General features: G+C 37.0%; 1 protein-coding gene across 1 annotated transcript; it reads right to left on the minus strand.

Annotated features, from left to right (window-relative positions):
- Nucleotides 1-10,914: 10,914 nt before the first annotated feature.
- On the minus strand, nucleotides 10,915-13,380 carry ENP (Phototropic-responsive NPH3 family protein). The gene is made up of 3 exons (XM_079029778.1): nucleotides 12,964-13,380; nucleotides 12,809-12,878; nucleotides 10,915-12,686 (listed from the first exon to the last, which is right to left on the minus strand). Exons 1-3 carry the CDS (start codon nucleotides 13,029-13,031, stop codon nucleotides 11,064-11,066), a joined length of 1,761 nt encoding a protein of 586 aa, XP_078885904.1. The 5' UTR covers nucleotides 13,032-13,380; the 3' UTR covers nucleotides 10,915-11,063.
- Nucleotides 13,381-22,464: the final 9,084 nt, after the last annotated feature.

Consider the following 22,464-nt stretch of genomic DNA (forward strand, 5'->3'; position numbering starts at 1 on the left):
TTTTTAGGGTTTTCACCCTATTTAAAGGACCCTAAGTCCTCCCTCCATCCTCCCTTACCACCTTCACATCCAGAAACAACCCCTAATCGAGCTAACCATCTATTTTGAGTGTGTGTGTGTGAGAGGCTAAAGAGTATGTGTTTGGTGCATTTCTTGAAGAGACTTGAAGATTGAGAAGCTTTGAACGAGAAGGAGCTTGCAGATCCAATATCTACGTCATTTTGGCATTCATTTGAAGGTAAAAAGTCATTACCTTGATCATTTTCTTGTTAGATCTCTCCATTTAAGAGTTTAGGGTCATTTCTAGCTTATTCTTGAGGCATTTATGGTATTGAGCACGTTTTGAAGTGAGGAGTTCAGATCTGGACTCCTCTAGGCCCTCATGGGCATAAAGTTCTCGACTTTATTAAACTTTGGCCCTTCTCCATGCCATAAACCTCTTATCAAGCTTAGTTTTAGTGTTTTAATCCCTTTGAAGCCTTGTATGCACGTAAAGTTAGCAACTTTACGTGGTATCTCAGTCCTAAGCGGCTAGATTTGTAGTTTGGGGCCTAGGAGTTGACTGGAAAGGGATGAACACGATAAGACGGGAAGAAATCAACGAGTTGCATAGCCAACTTGACGAGTTGGATAGGGTTTACCCGCTTTTTGGATTCTGAGTGAACTCGGCGAGTGGGTGAGATGACTCAGCGAGTTGATTAGGGTTTTCCTGGTCTTCTAGACACTGAAGAACTCGACGAGTTACTAAGATAACTCAACGAGTCAGTAGATGAACTCGACGAGTTAGGTCAACATGGACTGTTGACCTTGACCGTTGACTTTGACTTTGACGAAGGGTTGACCAAGTTTGACTTCTGAGGGTATTTTGGTAATTTGGGATTCTAATGGAATCAATTATGTGATGGTTACAGGCAGTTGAGTTTGGAGCTGTGAGTTGGGATTCGATTTATCAGTTCAACACTACTTGTGAAGTGAGTTTTCCTCACTATACTCAAGGGTTGAAGGCACCAAGGCCGACCCTTTGGATTGTTATCTTGCTTTATTATTATCGATATTTTTTGGATCGGTATCCTGGTAGATAGGATGTTATATGTGGTTATGATTAGTTAGATTGGTATCCTGGTAGATAGGATGTTGTTATGATTAGTGATTTGTAGATCGGTTTGACTGTCTGTAGACTATGATGTGATTATCTGATATATGTGCACATGATTGATTGGTGGTTGAGGCTTTTTGCTTTGTGCGAGAGACAATAGACCAAGGCATTCCAACTTAATGGTTGAGGCTTTTCTGCTTTGTGCGAGAGCCAATAGCTTGATCGCAGCGCACACACCCGTGTTTCTGCAATATGTGATTTTGGGATGAACTCTGATAAATGTTTTAATTAGCAAATTTTTTGGAATACTTGGATTTAAAAGATATATGTGTTTTGGCTATACTAAAAATGAAATTTTTACCTTTGATTTTTGGGTCGTTACAAGTTAGTATCAGAATCTTGGTTTGAGGGATTCGGACATACTTTCGGGTGTGTCTAAACTCAAATTGAGGATCTGTAAAGTTTTCAAAAAGAAAAATGTTTTCAAGGAAAAAGCTTTCTAATACAAGAAAGGGTGTGGTGCATGCAATCGGCCAAGCTCAAGTAATTTTTCCCCATAATACCCATATATGTTATCTGTTATGACTTGATTTATGAATCTGAGAATCACATGCTAGTTAGGGCTAGGAGAGATGCCCTTATATGCTGTATGAGCTGGTAGAATTGCATGCTAGTGCTCATTAGTCGGCGATAGATTGGCCTAATATGTGATGCTTGTAGCCTTGGAGATACTGGATGCCATGCTAGCATGGGAATGATTATTGATATTAGTAACTGCTAAGTGTATGCTTTTAAAATTGTATACGGTTAGGATCTTATAGCCTTAGAATAAATGATTTAGCCTTATTTCTTGTTCCTTGTGTGGTTGTGGTCCTAGGGTAAAGTCTATTATTCGACAATCTATTAGATCTTGTTCTGTGTATAATTTGCATGCATAAGGCAGTCGACAATGAGGGTGAATGTGGATAGCATGAGTTGTGGTATGTGGGTCGAACGTTCTATGACAGTTTCATGGGTTGGAGAGCCACTGCACGAATGTTGCTTGCTTTTTGCTTTGTAGAACTCTTGAGTGATGGGAGTCAACTACTAAGTGGATATGACGATATCCAGGAGGTGGATGGTTGGCATTATGGGGAGTTCTTCAACAGTTGATGGCGGGGTGAGGTTGGGAACCTAGGAAAGCCTAGGATATGCTCCAATGAGTTTAGTGGGGCAGTTCAGTGAGGTTGAGAACCTAAGGGGAGCCTAGGAGTTTCTTAGATGGGTATTGTGCTACTGTTTAGCAAATATTTGGTGCATCAGTAGAGTAGGTGACTTAAAGGATTCAGGAGGATTGTTGAGGAAAGTATAGATAGGTATGGAAGGTAGTATTGGGCCCATACTACTGAAATCACAGGATCCATACTCGAATCAGTGAGAGTCTTGGAGAATCTAAGAAGCCTATGGGAAAGAGAATTCTTGGTTATGCTTTGATCGTGGGGACAACTGCTTGGCCAGATGAGGATAAACACACATGGGGAAGGAACAGGGTTTGGTCCCGGCTCCGGTGGTGAGCCAATTAGTGGAAGGACTGCCAGGGTTTTGAGTTTGCCTTGGATCTCTTGTATCAGGCGACAAGGATTGATTGTGCGATCTATTGCGCTTTCAGGATTGGAGACTATGTCTTAGGAGTGGTTGTAGCCCGGATTAGGGTAGAAGTTGCTTCAGCTACTGTAGTTCATCCGGGGACGATTGAGTTAGTGAGTGTGTCTAGGTGAGAACCCTGAATGATATGATTTCTAAAGCCCGAGAGCGGGAGATTGACTTGGATCATATTGGGAAGAGGGAACCAGATCGGCTGCATATATTGGAGGGTCTCGGGAAGAGACCCTAGATTTCTAATCAACTTTTGAGAGGCCAGTAGGGCCGGATTCAATGCAACACTGCGGGAAACTGCACGAAGGAGCTTTTTCGTTCCAAGGGCTTGGATAAGTGTATACTGGGGTTGTTTCCTTGTTTGTGTTAAGGTTATATCTTCAAGTGATGTCATATGCCATTTGCATTCCAAGAATTATTAGCGGGTAGCGAAAGGTCATTTCCTTAATTGCAGATGGGGAGTGTACAGTGTCATCTTGGTTTATGTTCGAGATCGGATCAGGGGTGTTATGTGGAAGGTCTGTGGTCAGGGTTCCACGGGATAGTTATCCAACATCGTCAAGAGTCGGTGGTCCTAGTAACCGTTATTGATTGGCTGATGGAAGCGCCAAGGAAAGTGGCTCGTTGCTGAGGTATTGGTTGGTGCATCTGTCTTTTGGTCTTCGAGAGATTTGAGTGTGGTATCATTTCAAGCATCAAGGGCTATCGGTTTCGCTGAGATTCAGGAAGTGTTCATCTGGTTCTTAGAAGTTGTGTGATATTTTGGGATTAGCAAGTAATGGAGCACTAGTTGGAAAGAGTTGGTTGTCATCGGATCGATCGTTGGAAAGTGAGAAGGATTTGGGAATTCTTCAATTTTCATGTATTGTGAAGACTTAGTCAAATCTAAGTAGGGGAGAATCATCCCGGAATTCAGAAGCAGGAGCGGTTTTGAAACTGGGATAAGTTTCGCATCCCCGTCAGGGAGAAAGGCGACCCAAGTGGTTGTTTGGTTTGAGGGTTGTGTGAGTTTAGAGTTCGGTAAAACTTCCCAACATGTGAATCGCGTCTTCTTGGTGTTGGATAGCATAATTTGGGGAATTAGGTTGGCGTTGCAGTCATGAATTGATTTCATTTTGGGTGTTCGGTCGAGTTCGTGCTCGACTTTGTGTGCGTTTCAAATTGTTATGTTAGGGGTAAGGTATTGGGTTGCGGTTGTGCTAGCGAAAGTGTTGTAAGACTACAGGGGAGCCGTAGCATTCACTAATGGACAGTTAGGGTGAAAGTGTTGTAAGACTACGGGGGAGCCATAGCATTCACTAATGGACAGTTGGGGTGAAAGTGTTGTAAGACTACGGGGGAGCCGTAGCATTCTTTAGTAGTCAGTTGGGGTGAAAGTGTTGTAAGACTACGAAGGAGCCATAACATTCACTAGTAGTCAGATAGTGTGGAAAGTGTTGTAAGACTGCGGGGGAGTCGTAGCATTCACTAGTAGTCAGATAGTGTGGAAAGTGTTGTAAGAATGCGGGGGAGTCATAGCATTCACAGTCGGTCAGATAGTATGGGAGGTGCAAAAAGACTGCAAGGTAGCCGTGGTATTCACGGATTCATTCAGATGACTTAGGCCAAGGTGGGCCAGTTCTCAAGGTTGTGTGTAGGCCACAACATAATTGGAATCAGGAAACGGTAGGTCGAATGAGACCCGACATGATGTAAGACTATAGTTATTCGGGTAGCATTCACCTTTTGCGTCAGATTCAGTGGTGACATGTTGTCATACAATCATGATTGGATGTATCAGAAGGATTGATGGAGCCATGAGTGGCAATATAGCTAGGGCAGTTATTGCTAGACGAGATTTCCTTCGGAGGTCAGGAGGGGCGAGTGTGAGGTTGCTCATTGGCTTAGTAACCGGGCAGGAATCTGGTATTCCGGATGTAGGCATTATGCATCTGGTTATGGTTAGTGAATTCATTCAGTTGGTTAAACCGAGATAATCAGGACTGGAGGTGTTTGTTGGTCAATCATTCCTGGAGGAAATTGTTGTTATTGTTTCAGCGTAGGCGGCCTGTCGAAGAGTCTCAATGAGAGGTCTTAGGATCCGGGGAGGCAGGAGTAGTTCATGCATGAGACGAAGGATTTACCCTTCGTCGGTATTAGAGAGAGTCTAGTTTGATTGGTATCAGTTACCGTGGGAAGGCCATTGGAAGCTCGGCGCGACGACTGCGTCCTTCGGGATATCAAGTGTCGGTATTTGTTGGGTTCCAAACGGGTTGTCGATTGGTGGTAAGAGTTGGATACTCAAGTTTTATCGAGGTCGAACTGTTCTCAAGGCTTCAACTTAAAGAGCGACAACCCGATTCGGGAAGCGGGGCTGAAGGCCTGGTATAGTGATTCTGTCAAAGATTTGGATCGGATGGGCAAGGTGACACATTGTGTAGGATTATGATGGAATTTCAGATTAAATCATAGTGCTTACTATTCCTCAGGCACGTAAGTGTTTGGACAACGAATCTGAGTGATTCCTTTGTCGATATCCAGGATAAACAACGCCTGAATCGGGAAAGGAAGTAGTGACATATATTTAGCGGAAAATGAGGATCTTGAAAATGTAAGGTAGAAGGGTTAGTGAAGGTGTAGTGGAAAACATCATTCGAAGTAGTAAGTGGATAGAGGAAGTCGCGGACGTGACGCGGGATCAGTATCCGAGGGAGTTGACTGCAGCAGACTTTGAGGACGAAGTCTAGTTTAAGTGGGGGAGAGTTGTAACACCCAGAATCTAGAAGGTCAATTAAGGAAGGAAAACTCTATTTATAAATCCAACTCGTCGAGTTCAAGGGGAAGAAATTGATGTGTTGGAAATTAGTCACACGTGTTTTTGGAAGACCAACTCGATGAGTTGGGGAGGTCCAACTTGACGAGGTGACGCTGGGGATGAAAACCCTAATTTTCAGGCATTGCATCCTATATAAAGAACATTAACTCCTAGGGTTGGCCTCCTTACAACCTCCCTTGCCTAGAAGAAACCCTAGATCGTTTTCTCCACTTGTTCATGGAGTTTTGTGAGCTTTAGAGTGATTCTTGAAGGTAGTCTTGAAGAGAGAAGTATCAAGCTTGGAGGAGTGATCTTGGATCCAGAAAATCTGCATCAAAGGCTACATCTTTGAGGTATAAAGTCACAACCTTGACATGTAGTTTAGTAGATCCCATTTCTTGCAGTTTTGGCTTGGTTTTGGGACTTTTTATTGTATATACAAAGAAGAGAGGTTTCCAGGGGATGAGGATGTAGATCTGGCCCCTACATGACCTCTATAGGATTAAAGTTGCAAACTTTAATAGCCTCCATGTCCCATTCATGAAGTATGTCCATTATGAAGCCAAAAATGGACCTTAGAGAGTCTTACAAGCATGCATAGACGTAAACTTGGAAACTTTACGTGATTAAACCACCTTAGGACCTCATATTTGTGTTTTGGGACATTGGAGTGAGAGTTTAAGGGCTTAATGGGTCAATACCTTCATCAAAGGAGCTAGGGTTTGGGTCTAAAGCTTATTAGATGGTATTTGGGGGTAAAGTTGGAAACTTTACCCTTCTAAACGTCTCTATAGTTAGGGATCTAAAGTTTGGAACTTGTGGATTCGAGAAAGAGGGCTTAATGCATTAAGAGAGTAGACAGACTGAAGAACTCAACGAGTTGGTGTGGTATTGTCCTGATTCTGTTGGAAACACAGGAACTCGATGAGTTGGATTGTAATATCGCGATTCTGACTTTGGGGTGGAATCGACGAGTTACAGGGATAACTCGACGAGTTGTGTCAACTCGAAGCGTTGACTTTAACCTTGACATGACCTTGGACCAGGAGTTGACTGGGGGTTGACCACTCAGTATTTCATGCCTTTTTGGATATTGTGCCTTCTTGGGTTAGGTCCATGATGGATTGGGCCTTATTGGACTTTGTGAGCTATTTCAGGTTTGGTCTATTGTTTAGATTTGTGGATCGTTGGACCAATTAAGGAGGTATGTTGGATTGGAAATAAGTTATTAGGATTTAGAGTAAGGCACATGCAAGGATTAAGCCTAATTTGGAAATTGGGCCATTAGTGGGCTTTTATGGATTTTGGAGTTTTGGGCTTGTTTGGCATTGGGCTTCGGCCTTAATTATGAATCTTGTTGGGCTAGGAGTAAAACGATCATTTTACCCTAAGTATCGATTATGGATCATGGTTGAGACCCAATTTCTAATTGGGTGGTATTTTGGTATTGACAGCCCGGGAAGTGGACAGGACAACAGCTAAAGATTTCATTTGGGAAGCTTCTGCATTTGAGGTGAGTCTCCTCACCATACCAATGGGTTGAAGGCACCAAGGCCGGCTCATTTACCTAGTTGTGATGATTATTGTGGATATGCTATCAATATTTTATGTACTTATGTGAAGACCATGTGGGGGTTCCCATGGCCTATTTCATGATATGTGGATTGTTGTTGATAATGTGATTTATGATATGCTAGCAGTTTCTGTGATACTTGCGTGGAAGACCCCGGGGGGTTCCCGAGGCAGTTGGATATAAGACCATGTAGAGGTTCCTATGACACTCCAGACTAAGACCGTGTGGGGGTTCCCATGGCAAAGGGCTAAGACCATGAGGGGGTTCCTATGGCACACAGTGTAAGACCTTGGAGGGTTTCCAAGGCATCCTTTTATGTTTGTATGTATGGTTTATATAGCATGTAGTTGAGACCATGTGGGGGTTCCCATGGCTGTGGGCTAAGATAATTAGGGGGTTCCTATGGCACCCCGGAGTAAGACCTTGGAGGGTTCCATGGCTTCCTTATATGTGATGGAAGGTTTATGCAATTGATATGGTTTATGTGATTATGTGGGGTATGCTCTGGGAAACTCACTAAGCTTCAAGTTTATAGTTTTCTATATGGTTTTAGGTATCATTGGTTTGAAAAGGAAGGGTCCGACTTGATCGCAGCGCACACACCTGTGTTTCCGCAATATGTGATTTTGGGATGAACTCTGATAAATGTTTTAATTAGCAAAGTTTTTGGAATACTTGGACTTAAAAGATATGTGTTTTGACTATACTAAAAATGAAATTTTTACCCTTGATTTTTGGGTCGTTACAATATGATGTTATTATATGGGTGTTATTTGTTGTGCGGGTATTTTGGGGGAACTCATTAAGCTTCAGCGTTACCGTTTAGGATTTTGTTTCAGGTACTTCGGATGATCGCGGGAAGGCGAAGGCTTGATTGTGCACCTCCTCATGTTTTATGATTTTGATTTCTGGGGTACTCTGATATGAAACTATTTTGAAATCATTTTGTAATAAATAATGGTTTTTTTAATGCTTGAAAAAGTTTAAAATTTTCATGAATTTTATGGATGTTACACTAGACAGTCATGTGGAACGCTAGCAGGCTCACAACCTGTAGGAGTTTTTGAACTACGTGTTCACTAGATGTGCTCTAAAAACCCTGGCAGCTATGGACTTAGTGTCTTATAAATGAACATTGACAGCTATGGACTTAGTGCCTAATAGATAACATTGCTGGTTGTGTCTAATAGATAACATCGGTAACTATTGACTTAGTATCTAATATATAACATTAGCAGTTGTGACTAATAGATAACATCAGCGGCTATAGACTTAGTGTCTAATAGATAACATTGGCAATTGTGCCTAATAGATAACATCGACAGTTATGGAGTTAGTGCCTAATAGATAACATTTGTAGTTGTGCAGAATAGATAACATCGACATCTATGGACTTAGTGCCTACATAAACCATGACAACGATGGACTTCGTGCCTATTCCTTAGGACAATCCTTAGGAATGAATAAATGAAGAATATATGATTATTAGGGAAGATCCTTAAGAATAAAGAAAATAATGGTATGAGAAATCGGGTTAAGTGTTTGATGATTAAATATAAAAATTATATTATTGTGGGTTGAGAACCCTCGTTAAGGAAGTTCCGTTTCCAAAAAAAAACCCTATGTACTCACCAGGTTTCCCAACCTGACCCACTTAGTTTATTGTATCACAGGTAGCGATATTAAAGATACATTCTGCTGAGAGATTCAATGAGTATTAGACCGCTAGTTTAATTACTGTAAGGTTTGTAAGATTTCGTTATGCTTATGTTTCTGTATTGACGATGACATCCCAATATTTTAATATAAATAATATACATTCGGAAATGCTTTGATAATATCATTATCGCGTTTTCTGGAAACAAATTCTGCAATATTATTTTTCAAAAATGATACTCTGATTTTTAAATAAGCATAAACAAATCGGTCTTTTCTAGGTGTGAAATTGGGAATGTCACAATATATATATATATATATATATATATATATATATATATATATATATATATATATATATATATATATATATATATATATAAAAGAAAAAAAATCGTTAAGAGTGTTTTAAAAAATTCTATAGAAAAGTTGTAAAAATTTATAAAAAAATGTCTTAAAATTTATAAAAGATCTATACAACTAATAAATAAAAATCATTAAGTATCAAATACCACATTTTTAAGGCTATGTTTGGCGTATTAGCTGAAAAGTTAGCTGTTAAATAAAAATATAGCTGATAACTAAAAAGCTAGCTGACAAAAAATGACGTTTGATAAAACTAACTGAAAAGCTAGTTGAAAAACATGAAATAACGTTTGGTAAAACTAACTGAAAAGCTAGTGTAAGTAGCTTTTTAAAAAGCTAGCTTATAAGCTACTTTTTAGCTTGTCAAACATGACAACTTAAAAAAACTCGAAAAATAAACTAACTTTTTAGCTAGTTATGGCGCACCGAACACAGCTTAAAGTATGATTCTAATGATTCCATATGGTATCCTTAAAAATCCAATCACATTTAATATTAAAAAATATATAAATATTAATATTCATATTTTAAATTTTAAAATTCAAATCAGGATTTAAATTTTGAAATCATTAATTATTACTTTTTATATAATTTATCTCTTATAAATAAATATAATATTGCGGTTCCTTTTTATCTCAAATGTCGTCCATCTTTAACTAAAAGCATTCATATATTGAGTTACAGCCGGGTTCTGCAAGGAAGCATCTCGACAGGCCCGCAACCAGTGGTTGATGCCCCACCCGAGCTCTCCATACTCTATTTATCAAGGAGAGATTTACCAACCCTGCCATCCTAGAACGTTAGCGTACAAGAGGGGCATTTCTCAATTGAGTTAGTCACACATGGAATCTCAGATGTGGAAGTTTTCTTCCGATTTCTTTGGCGTTTAGTTGGCTGCACTCTAGGTCTCACCTAAGATCCTTAGTCTATCCGAGGCTCTCGTTAACTGGGGCACGATAGAACCGATGGTCAGTACCTCTTTACTAGGGAAGGGGTTCCCGGGAGAGAGCCCTGGTTCGTGCGCATTAGAAGTAGACATGAGTGGTTGTCTTAGCGTGCATCGATTCATGCAGCTACTATGGTAACAGCTGGCGTTTTCATGATAGCAAGGTGCTCCCCTTTATTTGAATACCCACCTACGGCTTTGATTGTTATTACTTTTGCAGGAGCTATGACGTCATTCCTTGCGGCAACAGAACGATCTCGGGAAGCGATTAGTCGCTTCTGGCGAAGCTTCTAAAAGGCCGACCACTACATAGAGAGATCCATATACCAGTCATGAGCGATAGCGAAGCCTAGAGAGGCGGAAGCAGTAGCTTCTAGGACGAAGTTGAGCCACTAATGGAGTGGCCAAGGAGGCCTACTATAAAATTAAAACTTAAGTTCTTGAATAATTGATAATTTATTATATTTTGAAAACAAAATTCTACACAAATCACATAACAAAAATTATTGAATTAATTAATTATTTTTTAAATTTATAGGATGTATATTTATTTTCTTTATCAAAAGATAATAACTTTTTTTATTTTAATTATATTATCTTATAATAATCTTAATCATCTTCTATTAAAAAAAACAAAATAAAATTATAAATTATTCAATTTTCATTTATTAAAATAAAATTAGGTTTTTATAGTTTTCTTATTTTATAAATTTATTTTCATTATCTATGGTTTCGTAATAAATTTATAAATTAAAACTAAAATTTGATATGAATTCAAAATAAAATATAAAATTCGAACTAAGAAATTTTAAAATCTAAACATAATAGAAACTGAAAAGAATGTTCCATGTTCAAAAAATAAGTTGACCACCTTTACCAAAACACGTCCAAATTTACTACATTATCTTATTTAATATCAAACACGCCGATACCGATTTGTTTGCACTTTGCGGAAACCCAATTACAATTACACTGATTCAGAAAGCTAATTCGCATTTCAAGAAATGGAAAACCTCTGTTTTCTTGACGATGAACCAGAGGACTTGGTTTGTGAACTTCCAGATGTCACGGTGCTCTTGCTCTCCCCGTGACTCCTCCTCTGCCCCATCCCCACCACCCAAAACCTATCCAGGATCCGCCGTGAACGGGAGGGCACCAGCTGCCGGATACCGCCGCTGCTCATCACCTGCTTCTCTAAATCACCGTCGTCGTTCATCTTCATCCGTGAAGGTGTTCTCAGAGATTTCGAGCGTAGAGGCACTTTAATTTCCCAGTTCTGTTCAACCGGTTCCTGTTTGGTAAGAGCTGCAAGTTTGACGGCGGAAGTCACTCGAGCCTGCTCGTGGAACAGGATTTGCACCACCATCCGCAGCGGAAGCCGGTCGTTTTGTGCTGCGTGGGAGGATGCCTTTGACGTTAACTTTTTGACGTCAATCAACTCACATACCTTTTTCTTTTCTTCTTTGGTCAAACTTGGGTGCTCCTTCAAGTAACCGTCAATGGCGCCGTACAGTCCGTCGTGAACTGGTCTTGCGGAGTCAGGGATTGATCGTGATAACGTCATGAAAGCAGAGAGCGTCAGGTTTTTATCACGCCCGACTTCTGCAAGGTACCCATCGATCAGACGGCCGACGGTGGTGCAGCGTCGAGGGTTTACCAAAACCAAATCCTTCGTTTCCTCTTCTTCGTCAACACTCTTCGGATTCAAAAACCGATCAACAAGGAACTGCACAAGCTCAACGTTGTAGACCGTGGTTTGAGGATGCTCGGCCGGAATCAACAGATCATGAACAGACGCTTCATCGAGCTTCAAACTAACATTTCTGATCAAATCGTCACGTATCAATGGATCAACTTCGACGAGAATCGAGACCTTAAGTAGTTTCAGTAAGAAACTGCATGAACAATCGACTCCTTTATCCAGAGTTAGTAAGAAAATCATTGATTCAACCAGTGATTTGTACTTTTCAACATGAGCCTCATCAGTTTCGAAAGGGTCATTACAGTCCGGCAACCACATCAAGCAATAAGTCTTCAGCGCCTCTCCGATAACGTCGCCTTCCACTTTTCCCTTTGATATAACAGCCAGCATCACGCGTTTATAGACATCGATGTCCAGTTCACACAGATCTTCAGCCCACCAATCCTTCGGTACAGAACCAACCTCGGCGACTCTGTTCGTGGCAGCGAGTTTACGATTGTAAGTATAAGACCAGTTAACATACGAAGGATCAATAGCTGTTTTGGATGCAATGGACTCGATACACCTCGTCGTGATCTCTATATCTTCCGACCATTGTTGAAGAGACTTGGTGGTTTGCAGCACAATGATGGAGTCTTTCCAGCTACGTAGAACGCTCGATTTGAGAAACACTTCGATTTTGAATATTAAGTTTCCTTTATCTATATCCTCCGTCATCTCGAGGTACTCCGCCGCGCAACGGGCGGCGACGACGTTGTAAGGACTGAGAGAAACCGTCGTTCCATAGCAGAACTTTGCACAGATCTCGAAAGCTTTAGGTCCACCAGGAAAATCGACAAGGTGAACGACGTCGGAATCCTCTTCGCTTGCGCTCAATGCCAGCTTTTGCAATCGATTGCTCTTCGACAAAAGCGGAAACTACAACAGAAACAGAAACTATGTTCTTCAGCAGAAAAGCTTGACAGTAGGGCTCGTTCAACATGTCCATTAAAATACAAGAAAAAATTCAACGCTGGAGTCAATGGTGTCATAATTATTACCTTGTGAAGATAAAATTTTACATCATCAACTGTGACGGTGAAATCCGTCTCCAGTTCAGATGAAACACACCTGAAACCGTAAACAAATTAACGCATTGTCCTCAATCTAATCTAAGAAGAGACATAGAAGAAGGAGAATGAGGTATTATTGATACCTGATGGAGTTGGATTCATGATCGGCTTGAAATGTATCTGGCTTTGAACCTAGCTTCATGAACTTCATCTTCTTTGGGTGAAATTGGGGGCAGTAAGTGGGTGGGGGTGGGGGTTAAAGGGGGTGGTGGAAAGGCGTAGTAATGATCTCATTGATGATGCCATTATGCCTGACAGAATTATCCAACCACCCATCCACGACAACGCGCCGCCGTCCTCTGTCCTACTCTCTGCACCTATGAGATTTTATTTACTTGTCGCCTGCTTTTCGTACCATCATTCATTAACGTTTTGGAGCATCTCCATCCCCGTTAAATGGAACATGAATTTCTCACGCCAGTTTCAGGTTAAATTTCACGGTACATCTGTTATAAATTTATGCACCGATTCATTCTCATTTCATGTATTTTATGGTTATTTAGGGCATATTAGGGTTGGCTTATATTAGGATAAGAGTATATATATGCATTATGTAGTATATTTTAATGAGGTGACTTGATTGGTATTCAGTGAAATAATGGTCTTGGATTTTTTAATAAGATTTTTTTAATTGATTTTTTTTTTTTCTAAATATGTCTTAGAGCATCCAAATGCAATTTTTTCTTAGGCTTTTTTTATTTGAAAAAACTATAAATAGTTCTTTCTTATACTGTGTTTGATTGTGTTTAATGCGTCACAACTAACTTATAAACCAGTTTATTTTTTTGAGTTTTTTAAAATTGTTATGTTTGTCAAACTAAAAAGTATTACTTTATAAGCTAAATTTTTATATAACTATTTAGATATTCTTTTTAGAAGGTTTTAAAATTTTTCCAAATATACATCTTAGTTAATTATAAAAATATATTCTTTTAAATATTTTTTTATGTTATTTTATATTTTCAATTACTTTTACTAAACGTTATTTTTTATCATCTAGTTTTTTTAGTTTTTTCTAGTTTTTTGTTTAACAATTAGCTTTTCAACTAACAGTAAGTTTTTCAACTAGTATGTCAAATATATTTTTATAATATGAGATTTTTCATTTAAAAAATTTCAAAGAAAATTGTTAATTAACAATTTTTTTCATAGAGCTTTTCCAATAAAATAAAAAGAAATAATAATATAAATAGGTTTAATATCACATAAGAAAAAGCATTCCAATTGTGGACCGGTCATATGACGATTACATGACATGACTTTTTTTTTTTTTTTTTTTTTTTTGAAAAAAACATTTCTCTTATGATACTCTCATTATTTTTTTTTATAAAAAAATTGGTAGAGTTGTATTGATAGTAGATAGATGATGTGACAATCTATTAAACTAAAAATTGTTCTTTGCATTATGGATGCCTTAAACAATATGACACAATTTCCGAACCGAACATATACCGGTACCGACCATATCCAAACTTCACTAATTGATTTGGTCTTCGCTTTACATTTGGTATTAGGTCCAACATTCTCTGGAATTACTCGAACAGGATATGCAAAAGACAACTTTCATTCCCAATAGGAAATAAAAAAAAAAGTTCACCCCTAAACTTCTCCATAATAAAAAAAAACCAAAATTTCAAAACCGAAGGTATTTAAGGTTTATTAATGGTTGTATTTAATATTAGTATTTTGGGTGTACATTTAGCTCTACAACTTGTACTCTAACCATTTGGTCCAGTGTTGCAAAAATGGTATAGGCAGGCGATTAATCGAAATTGGGTAGGGACCGAGGCGCCTAACACGGAATCGGTCAAAAAAACCCAGAATCGGTTAGAATCGATAAAAATCCCTAAAAATCAGTCAAAATCAGAAAAATTCAGAATCGGTAAAAATCGGAAAAACTCGGAAATTTCGATTTTTTTTAGAAAACATATAATTGTTATTAATATTTATGTATTTTGTTATAATTTTTAATAAACTTATTGTATTTGTTATATATACTAGGTTATAACATTTGGAATCCACGATTTAACAACTTAAAATAGCTAAAATAATACATAGTATAATAATTGATTTTTAAAAAAATAAACAAAAAATTTAAATCTATAAATATAAATAAAAACTAAAAAATTAGAAAAAAAATGAATAATATTTACTTATTTAGATTGTAAATTAACATTTTAATGAGAGATCAAATTATCAATCATTAAAATTTGATATACTCTAGATAACAACCACAATCATGCATGGTAGTATCCTAATCTTTTCTAAAATTTCTAAAATATAAGGTAATCCAACAAAGCTACATGTACATCGTTTCCAAATCAGTCCAACTATTTGTTTTCCAAATCGGTTACAACTCAAATGTTATCTACACTGAATAGTAGTTCATGCACAATAAATCACATCCACTGCATCAATTCCCGCTTTCAAAAGTACTTAATAAAAACCTCAAACTTTTTCTAGTAAAATTTAAAGTCCTCTAGGAACATTGAAGCACAACCAAGATTTATAATCCTTCATAACTCATAGTTCATGAAATTTCTATGATTGCATAACTTTTTTAGAGTACAATGTTGCATGTAATAAGACAAAATAAAAGTAGGATGCTAAATATTAGAAAGAAGCATGTTATTGTTGATTTAAAATAAAAAATGAATGTTACTTTTACCTGAAAAGTCAAAGTAGCTTGTTATTTGTGGCTTAGAAATGAATGTAAATGAAAGTACCATGCACTCTTTTTACCTTAAAAATGAAAGTAGCATGATATTTTTACCCTAAAAATAAAAGGAACTCTTATTATTCGTTTAAAAATAAAAGTAGAATGTTATTTTTCATTAAAAAAGAAAGTAACGTGCTATTTTTCACTTAAAAAGGAGAGCATTATGCTATATTTTCCATAAAAATGAAAGTAGCATGTTATTGTTAGCTTAATAATAAAAGTGCCATGCTATTTTTCCTTAAAAATAAAAGTAGGATGCCATTTTTACCATAAAAATGAGAGTAACATGCAATTTTGTCCCTAAAAATGAAAGTAGCGTGTTATTGTTGGTTTAAAAAGAAAATTAGAATGATATTTTTGATTAAAAATGAAAGTAGCATGTTAATTATGGCTTAAAAATGAAAGTACCATGCTATTGTTGGCTTAAAAAAGAAGGTAACATGCTATTGTTGGCTTAAAATGAAAGTAACATGCTATTGTTGGCTTAAAAATGAAAGTATCATATTCTTTTACCTTAAAAATGAAAGTTGCATTCAACATGCCATTTTTTCTCTAAAAAAATAAAAGTAGCATGTTATTCTTGGTGGAAAAATAAAGTATTTTTCCTTAAAAATGAAATCAACATCAACACATAATTACACGTATGATAAATGTGATGTTAAAGTGATCAACACTGCACACTCTTAAGCTACTTTTTGTATCAAAGGAAACTCGAGGCTTATAGTGTATGTGCAACATACACAACTTTTAAAGTGCAACGTTAATGAATCATAATCTTTAACACACTTGGTAGGCAATAAATAAAAAGGAAGTAATTAATAAAAATCTAACAGATCTTAAAATTTAATATATCAAAATACATATAATTGATTTTTATTTCTATTTAAATCAATATACATATAGTAAGGGTATTTTTATCTTTTAATAAATATAAAATATTAGAAGTGAACTCCTTCAACCATTCTCCAAAAATAATAAAGTAAAACACATGGAATTTAAAGTTTCTATAATCTTGAAACCAAACACACTCCAGCAAATGGCATCTTAATATGCAATTATGCAAAACAGACACGCCCCACATGGCTTTTTGTTCAAAAAATGTTTTAGGAGGAAAAGAGCCTGAAAAAGTAATTAAAATATGAGGGAACTAAGATTTGGATGATAACAAAAATTGAATAATTTTTAAAAATTCACTTATAAATATTTTTTATCCCAAAATCTATATCATTTGGGTACTTTGATTTTCTAATAAAAAAAAGTATGATCGAAACCACATTCTTTCCATCCATGCTTAGTAATAGTAAAATCCATCAAAAATGAATTTGAATGATTCCACTGATATTAAATTTCATCCATTTGCGACCAAATACAACATGAGAGGATATCTAAAATTCCAATTCCATTACATATTTTCAACCAAAAACGCCCAATTATAATAATGAAAGTTGCTTTGTATAACATTTTACTTTCATTCCTTTCTTTTTGCAGCATCTCAAGGAAGAAAATAGTTGAAAGTGCAATGTAATAAAAAGAAATGAAAGTAGGATGCTATAATACGTAAATAAATGGAAGCACAATGTTGTATTTATTTGCATTTAGAATTATATTTTTATAGATATAGATATTAAAAGGATAGAGAAACCTCAATTGTCATCTAATATGAAGTTCTTTTGCAAGATTTTATGCCAATCAATTCGATTGGTTGGGTAAATAAATAATGTTACATTTAATAAACATAAAAAATAATCATTTAAAGGATAAAAAACAATGAGTTGCAGATACCTTTGCCAACCCAAAATCATCAAGATTTGTGTTCAGTCTTTAAAGAACAACAATGTAGCACGGTGTTTTATATGTGGTCACATGTTCCATCTTTTTACCAACCTTTCAATGTAACACCCTATTTCGAGTCATTTCATAAATTCTGGGTCGTGACCTGAAGATCAAGTATCATAAGGCTTTGGGCTTTGGGAAAGAGAGGTTTAGACCCATTTAGATGTGGGTAATGTAGATTATGTGATCCAAGAGTTCGGTTTGTGTTTTGGAGTTAAAGGGTAAAATGGAAAAAGTGGTGTTTCAGACTTCTTTTATGAATTAAGGATTTTAGTTCGATGTGTTTTAAGTCAAAAGTAATTAGATAGGGTTGTAGAGCTCCTCAATACCTTTCTGTGGATATAAAGATCGTCGAAAACAGAGTTGGAACGAAGAAGTTATGACCGTTAGAAGTTAGGAAGGTTTTACACTTATTCTAGTGCGTTGAGCATACTAGGGCATCCCTGGTACGTTGGGCGCACGTGATCAGTGCCTAAACCCTTTTTTCATGGTTTGAGCCCTATTTAAGCTCCTTAACTTTCCCAAACTCATTCCATTCTCAACTTCCACCTCTCCAACACCCTCCCTTGAAAACCTTAACCCTAGTTTGAGCTTTATGAGCAAAAGAAGGTGTGTTTGAGTGCTTTGGAGTGTTCTTCGTGTATCTTGGAGAAGAAGGATCTCTTTGTAGAAGTGTTGGTTGCATTGGAGCTTGTAGATCTAAAATTTGTTCACCTTGATCTTTCTTCTACAGGTATAAAGCTTGAATCTTGATGATGCATTTGTTAGATCTAGCTACTTTTGGGTGTTATAAGTCTTTGGTCACTTTAGTGCATAAAGTTTAGATCTTGAAAACTTTTGACATTGTTATGGATAAAGTTGAAAACTTTATCCATCTAAAAATCATATTGATTCAGATCTAAAGGTCTGAGACTTAGACTTAATGGATTAAGTTGAAAAAGATGCACTTGTGGTCCCTTTGAGACTTAAAGACTAGATCTTGATTGTTTGGACCATTCGTTTGGATAAAGTTGGAAACTTTATCCATTATGGAGTATTAGGAACCATAAAAATGTAATCTTGGACCTTAGTTTCCTTCCATGCATGAGCTTGGATGTCTTAATGAGTTAAGGAGTTAAGGTTTTTGGTATTGAGCACTTAATAGCCATGCAAAACCATAAAGTTGGAAACTTTATGGTTAAGGAAATCATTTGAGGACTAGATCTAGAATTTGGATGAATTATCTTAAGGGATTAAGCTCTTAATAGAAGGAAATGATTATTGAACGTACGTTGGGTGTACGTTATGGTATGCAGGGCGTACGAGGTCAACACCTCATTTCTGGTCAAGGTGGTGGTTGTCGATGCCAACGAAATTAATAACCATAAATATTTTACCCTAAAATAGTATATAGTGGTAAAGGGGTCGAATTCGCGGAGATTGGTTCAATTTGTTACTCAACGAATATCTCTTTGCAAAAGTACTTGTAAAATGCAGGGATGAGCAACGGGCCGAACCCAGACCGGACCGGCCCGAAGACCAAAAACCCGAATACCGAAAATCGTGAATTACCTTACCCAAAAACCGAACCGTTTTTGGCTGTAGCGGGTCCGGGTTTGGTCCGGTCCGGTTCCGGGTACTAAACCGGGTTTCGGGTTTTGGACCGAATTAGACTTTAGTAGTGTTGTTTACGGTTTCGATCCAATCTTGTACCAAACTAGGTTTCGTATGTTTGTTGTTTACGGTTTCATGTTTTGTTTGTCATGTCATTCTCGAGCATAGTATTTCAAATTATAATCTTATTACGTAACATCCATTATTCATATCTTTGTTGTTTGCACAATTCAACTAAAAAAATACATAAAAGATGATGAATACAATGGTACGATGCGAGACTCTAATTAGAATACGTGCAAATGAGGTGTATGCAAACAAATAAAAACTTTAGTAAAAAGTCACACTATTTTATTAAAAAAAAACCTACACTATTTATATATAAAAAATTTGCACTTAACATCACTATTTTTATATTAAAAAAACTGCACTATTTTTATAAAAAAAAGTTACAATTAACAACATTATTTTTATTGAAAAATATTGCATTATTTAAAAAAAAAACTGCACTACTTTTATTAATAAAAATTGTAGTAGGAAATAACTTTTGTTTTTTAAGAAAAAATGTGACATCCCCAATTTCACGGCCAAAAAATACCGATTTGTTTATGCTTTGTTTTTTTTTAAAATCAGAGTATTTTTTTAAAGAAAACAGTTGCGGAATTTGTTCCCAAAATATGATAAAGATTTATCAAAGCATTTCTTTAAAAAATTGTATTTTCATTTTATAACAAAATCTCGGGATGTCATGTTCAATACAAACCAAAAGCATAAACAGAACAAAATAGACCTTACAGCAGTTATTCATAACTACTGGCCTATAATCCAAAATCTCTCGTTATGTCAACCAACTTATGCTCTCGTGCCATAACCTGTAATACAAAGAAAACTGAGAGGGTCAGGCTTGGGAGTCTGGTGAGCATATAGAGTTTTCAACCCACAATAATATAATTATTATATTTAATTATCAAATAATCAATCCAATTACTCACCCCCTTTATCTCCATTTATTTCTTAATTATTTATCCTAAGAACCGATTACCCTTCTCCCATTCATTCCTAAGGATTGCCCTAAGGAATTGGCACAAATTTTAGTGATGCAAAGGTTCTTAGATTACCTATGGTGAACTCGCAGTTCATGATAATTAATGAACACCTAGTTCAAAAACACCTAATGAACTCTTAGTTCAAATATCCCTGGTGAACCCAATCACCGAATGAACACAGAGTACGAAAGCTCTTAGTTCAAACGATGATGATAATAATGTATATCTCGATCCTGCAAAACCACTAATATTATTAACGCATATAAAACATATTTCTAAAACGATCTATCCCATCCCGTCGATCCCCACATACTGACCCTATACAATGATCTTACGAGATCTAGCCTAAGGAAATCGATATGAACAACAACTGACGAAGCTGCTTCAGAAATTCCCTAGCAACAAACGAGGATCAGTAAAGACATCAAATGAGGGGAATGGAATAAGTTTCACCACGAACCTTTGTTCGTAAAAGAAAGAACCACAAGACATTTTAAGTCAGGGGTAGTTATCTAGATAACAATGCCTAGGCGTGGTCCAACTATCATGAGGTATTATACCCCCAGACTCTACCTATCCCAGCATCGAACTTTGCCTAGCAGTGGCCAGAATACATGAAGTATTTCACCCCCAAACACATCCTATCCAGCAATATAACACCAGACATACCTAGCAGTGGTCTATTACAGACACACTTTATTAAGCAGTCTACGAAGTTCCCTTAATTACTTCGTGAAAGAAAATGCTGACATATGAAGCTCGGTCGATCACCTCATAAAAGAAACGCTGACTCCTAAGCTCTCTCAAAATAAAAGTATGGGGAAATACTACTAGAGTACTCCCGTACGCTCCCGTAACCGACACACAAAATTGTCAAAAAGACTTTGTACATGATAGTACTTCTGGCACATTATAGTACTCTGGTATGCGAAAGAATCGTACCCGAGAACATAATAGTACCCTGGCACAAGAAGCACCCAAGACATAGAGCTTTGAAAAATACTTTGTACATAAAATGTACTTATGTACGTAAGACGTACTCCACCAATCATCAATCTCACCCCACACGTACTCTTAATAAGAGACTACCCAAATTTCAATCTTAATTGAACTAAACATCCCATTTAAGTCTTAACCCATCACTAGGCAAACCTACAATGTTTATAATCAATTTTTTTGATACTATCTCCGTTTAGGAAACGCTAACTAGTGTATACTTAACACAAGGTTTTAAGTAATAGTATCATATATACACATCTTAACACATATTGAACCATATCTGATTCGCACGTTGTATATTATCAAATATATCTAACACGTATTTCGTACAATGACAAATACTTCACATACATATGTATATTTCATATTATAATCAATACTCGTATTTAAGATCACGTTCCTAAAAGGGACTATACATATGATACCTTATCGAATGAATACGTAGTTATAAAATACATAATTCGTACTCCCGGATCTTAAATTTGCCTCATTACCTAATCCATATTCCCGGACCTAAAACTAACCTATTGATCTGATCCATACCCTTGGATCTAAAACTAACCTCCTGCTCTGATCCATACTCTCGGATCTAAAACAAGTTTATATCTTTATCCTTTTATCTCATGGTCCAACCCACCTTTTATCACCTACCAACAATCTCATCTACTCATGGTCTACCCAACATATTTTTAGATACAAAATACATATATAGTTTAACTCATTAAAACTTATATAATTCATCCATTCCACAATCATCTCAAATAAACAACAATATATTATACACATAGCACGTATTTCATAGCAAATACTTAATATTTATGTGTTAGAAGAAACTGACCACACACTCACTTGATCAGAAGATGATCGGGCGGCACTACGGCTTGTAGAAGTAGTATTCTTCGGTAGATCTGGAAGATCTTCACACACCAGGTTTCTCGCGGACAGATCTTCGGCTCGGAAACTCTTCACTTCTCGGGATCTTCGGGCTTCGGGACTCGTTTTGGGTCTCGGGATGATATCGGGGCTTCGGGGGGGGGGGGGGGGGGGGTTTAAAATAGGGCTTAGAGGGTGTATCGGGAGTGGGAGAGAAGAGATAGAGCAACCAAAATCGGCTGACCCTCGATTTCTATTTATAGGGTCATTTTTCAGCTCTCACGTCGTGAATTAAATAGTCATCAGGTGTGTCATCGCCACTTGCGTCTGTCAGGCTCCAGAAGTCATAAATATTGAGTTCACGTCGTGAACACTGTATTCACGTCGTGAACTCTGACAGTTTTGGGGTTTCGCGCCCCGAACTTCAGAAATTCATAACTATCGCATATGAACTCCGTTTTCAACGTTCTTTATATCCACGCATAGGTGAGATTATGCTCTATAACTCTCGTTTAGACTCC

The sequence above is a fragment of the Lactuca serriola genome, chromosome 3 (assembly GCF_051521515.1).
Source record: "Lactuca serriola cultivar US96UC23 chromosome 3, Lser_US96UC23_V15, whole genome shotgun sequence".
In the NCBI taxonomy this organism is placed as follows: Eukaryota; Viridiplantae; Streptophyta; class Magnoliopsida; order Asterales; family Asteraceae; genus Lactuca; species Lactuca serriola.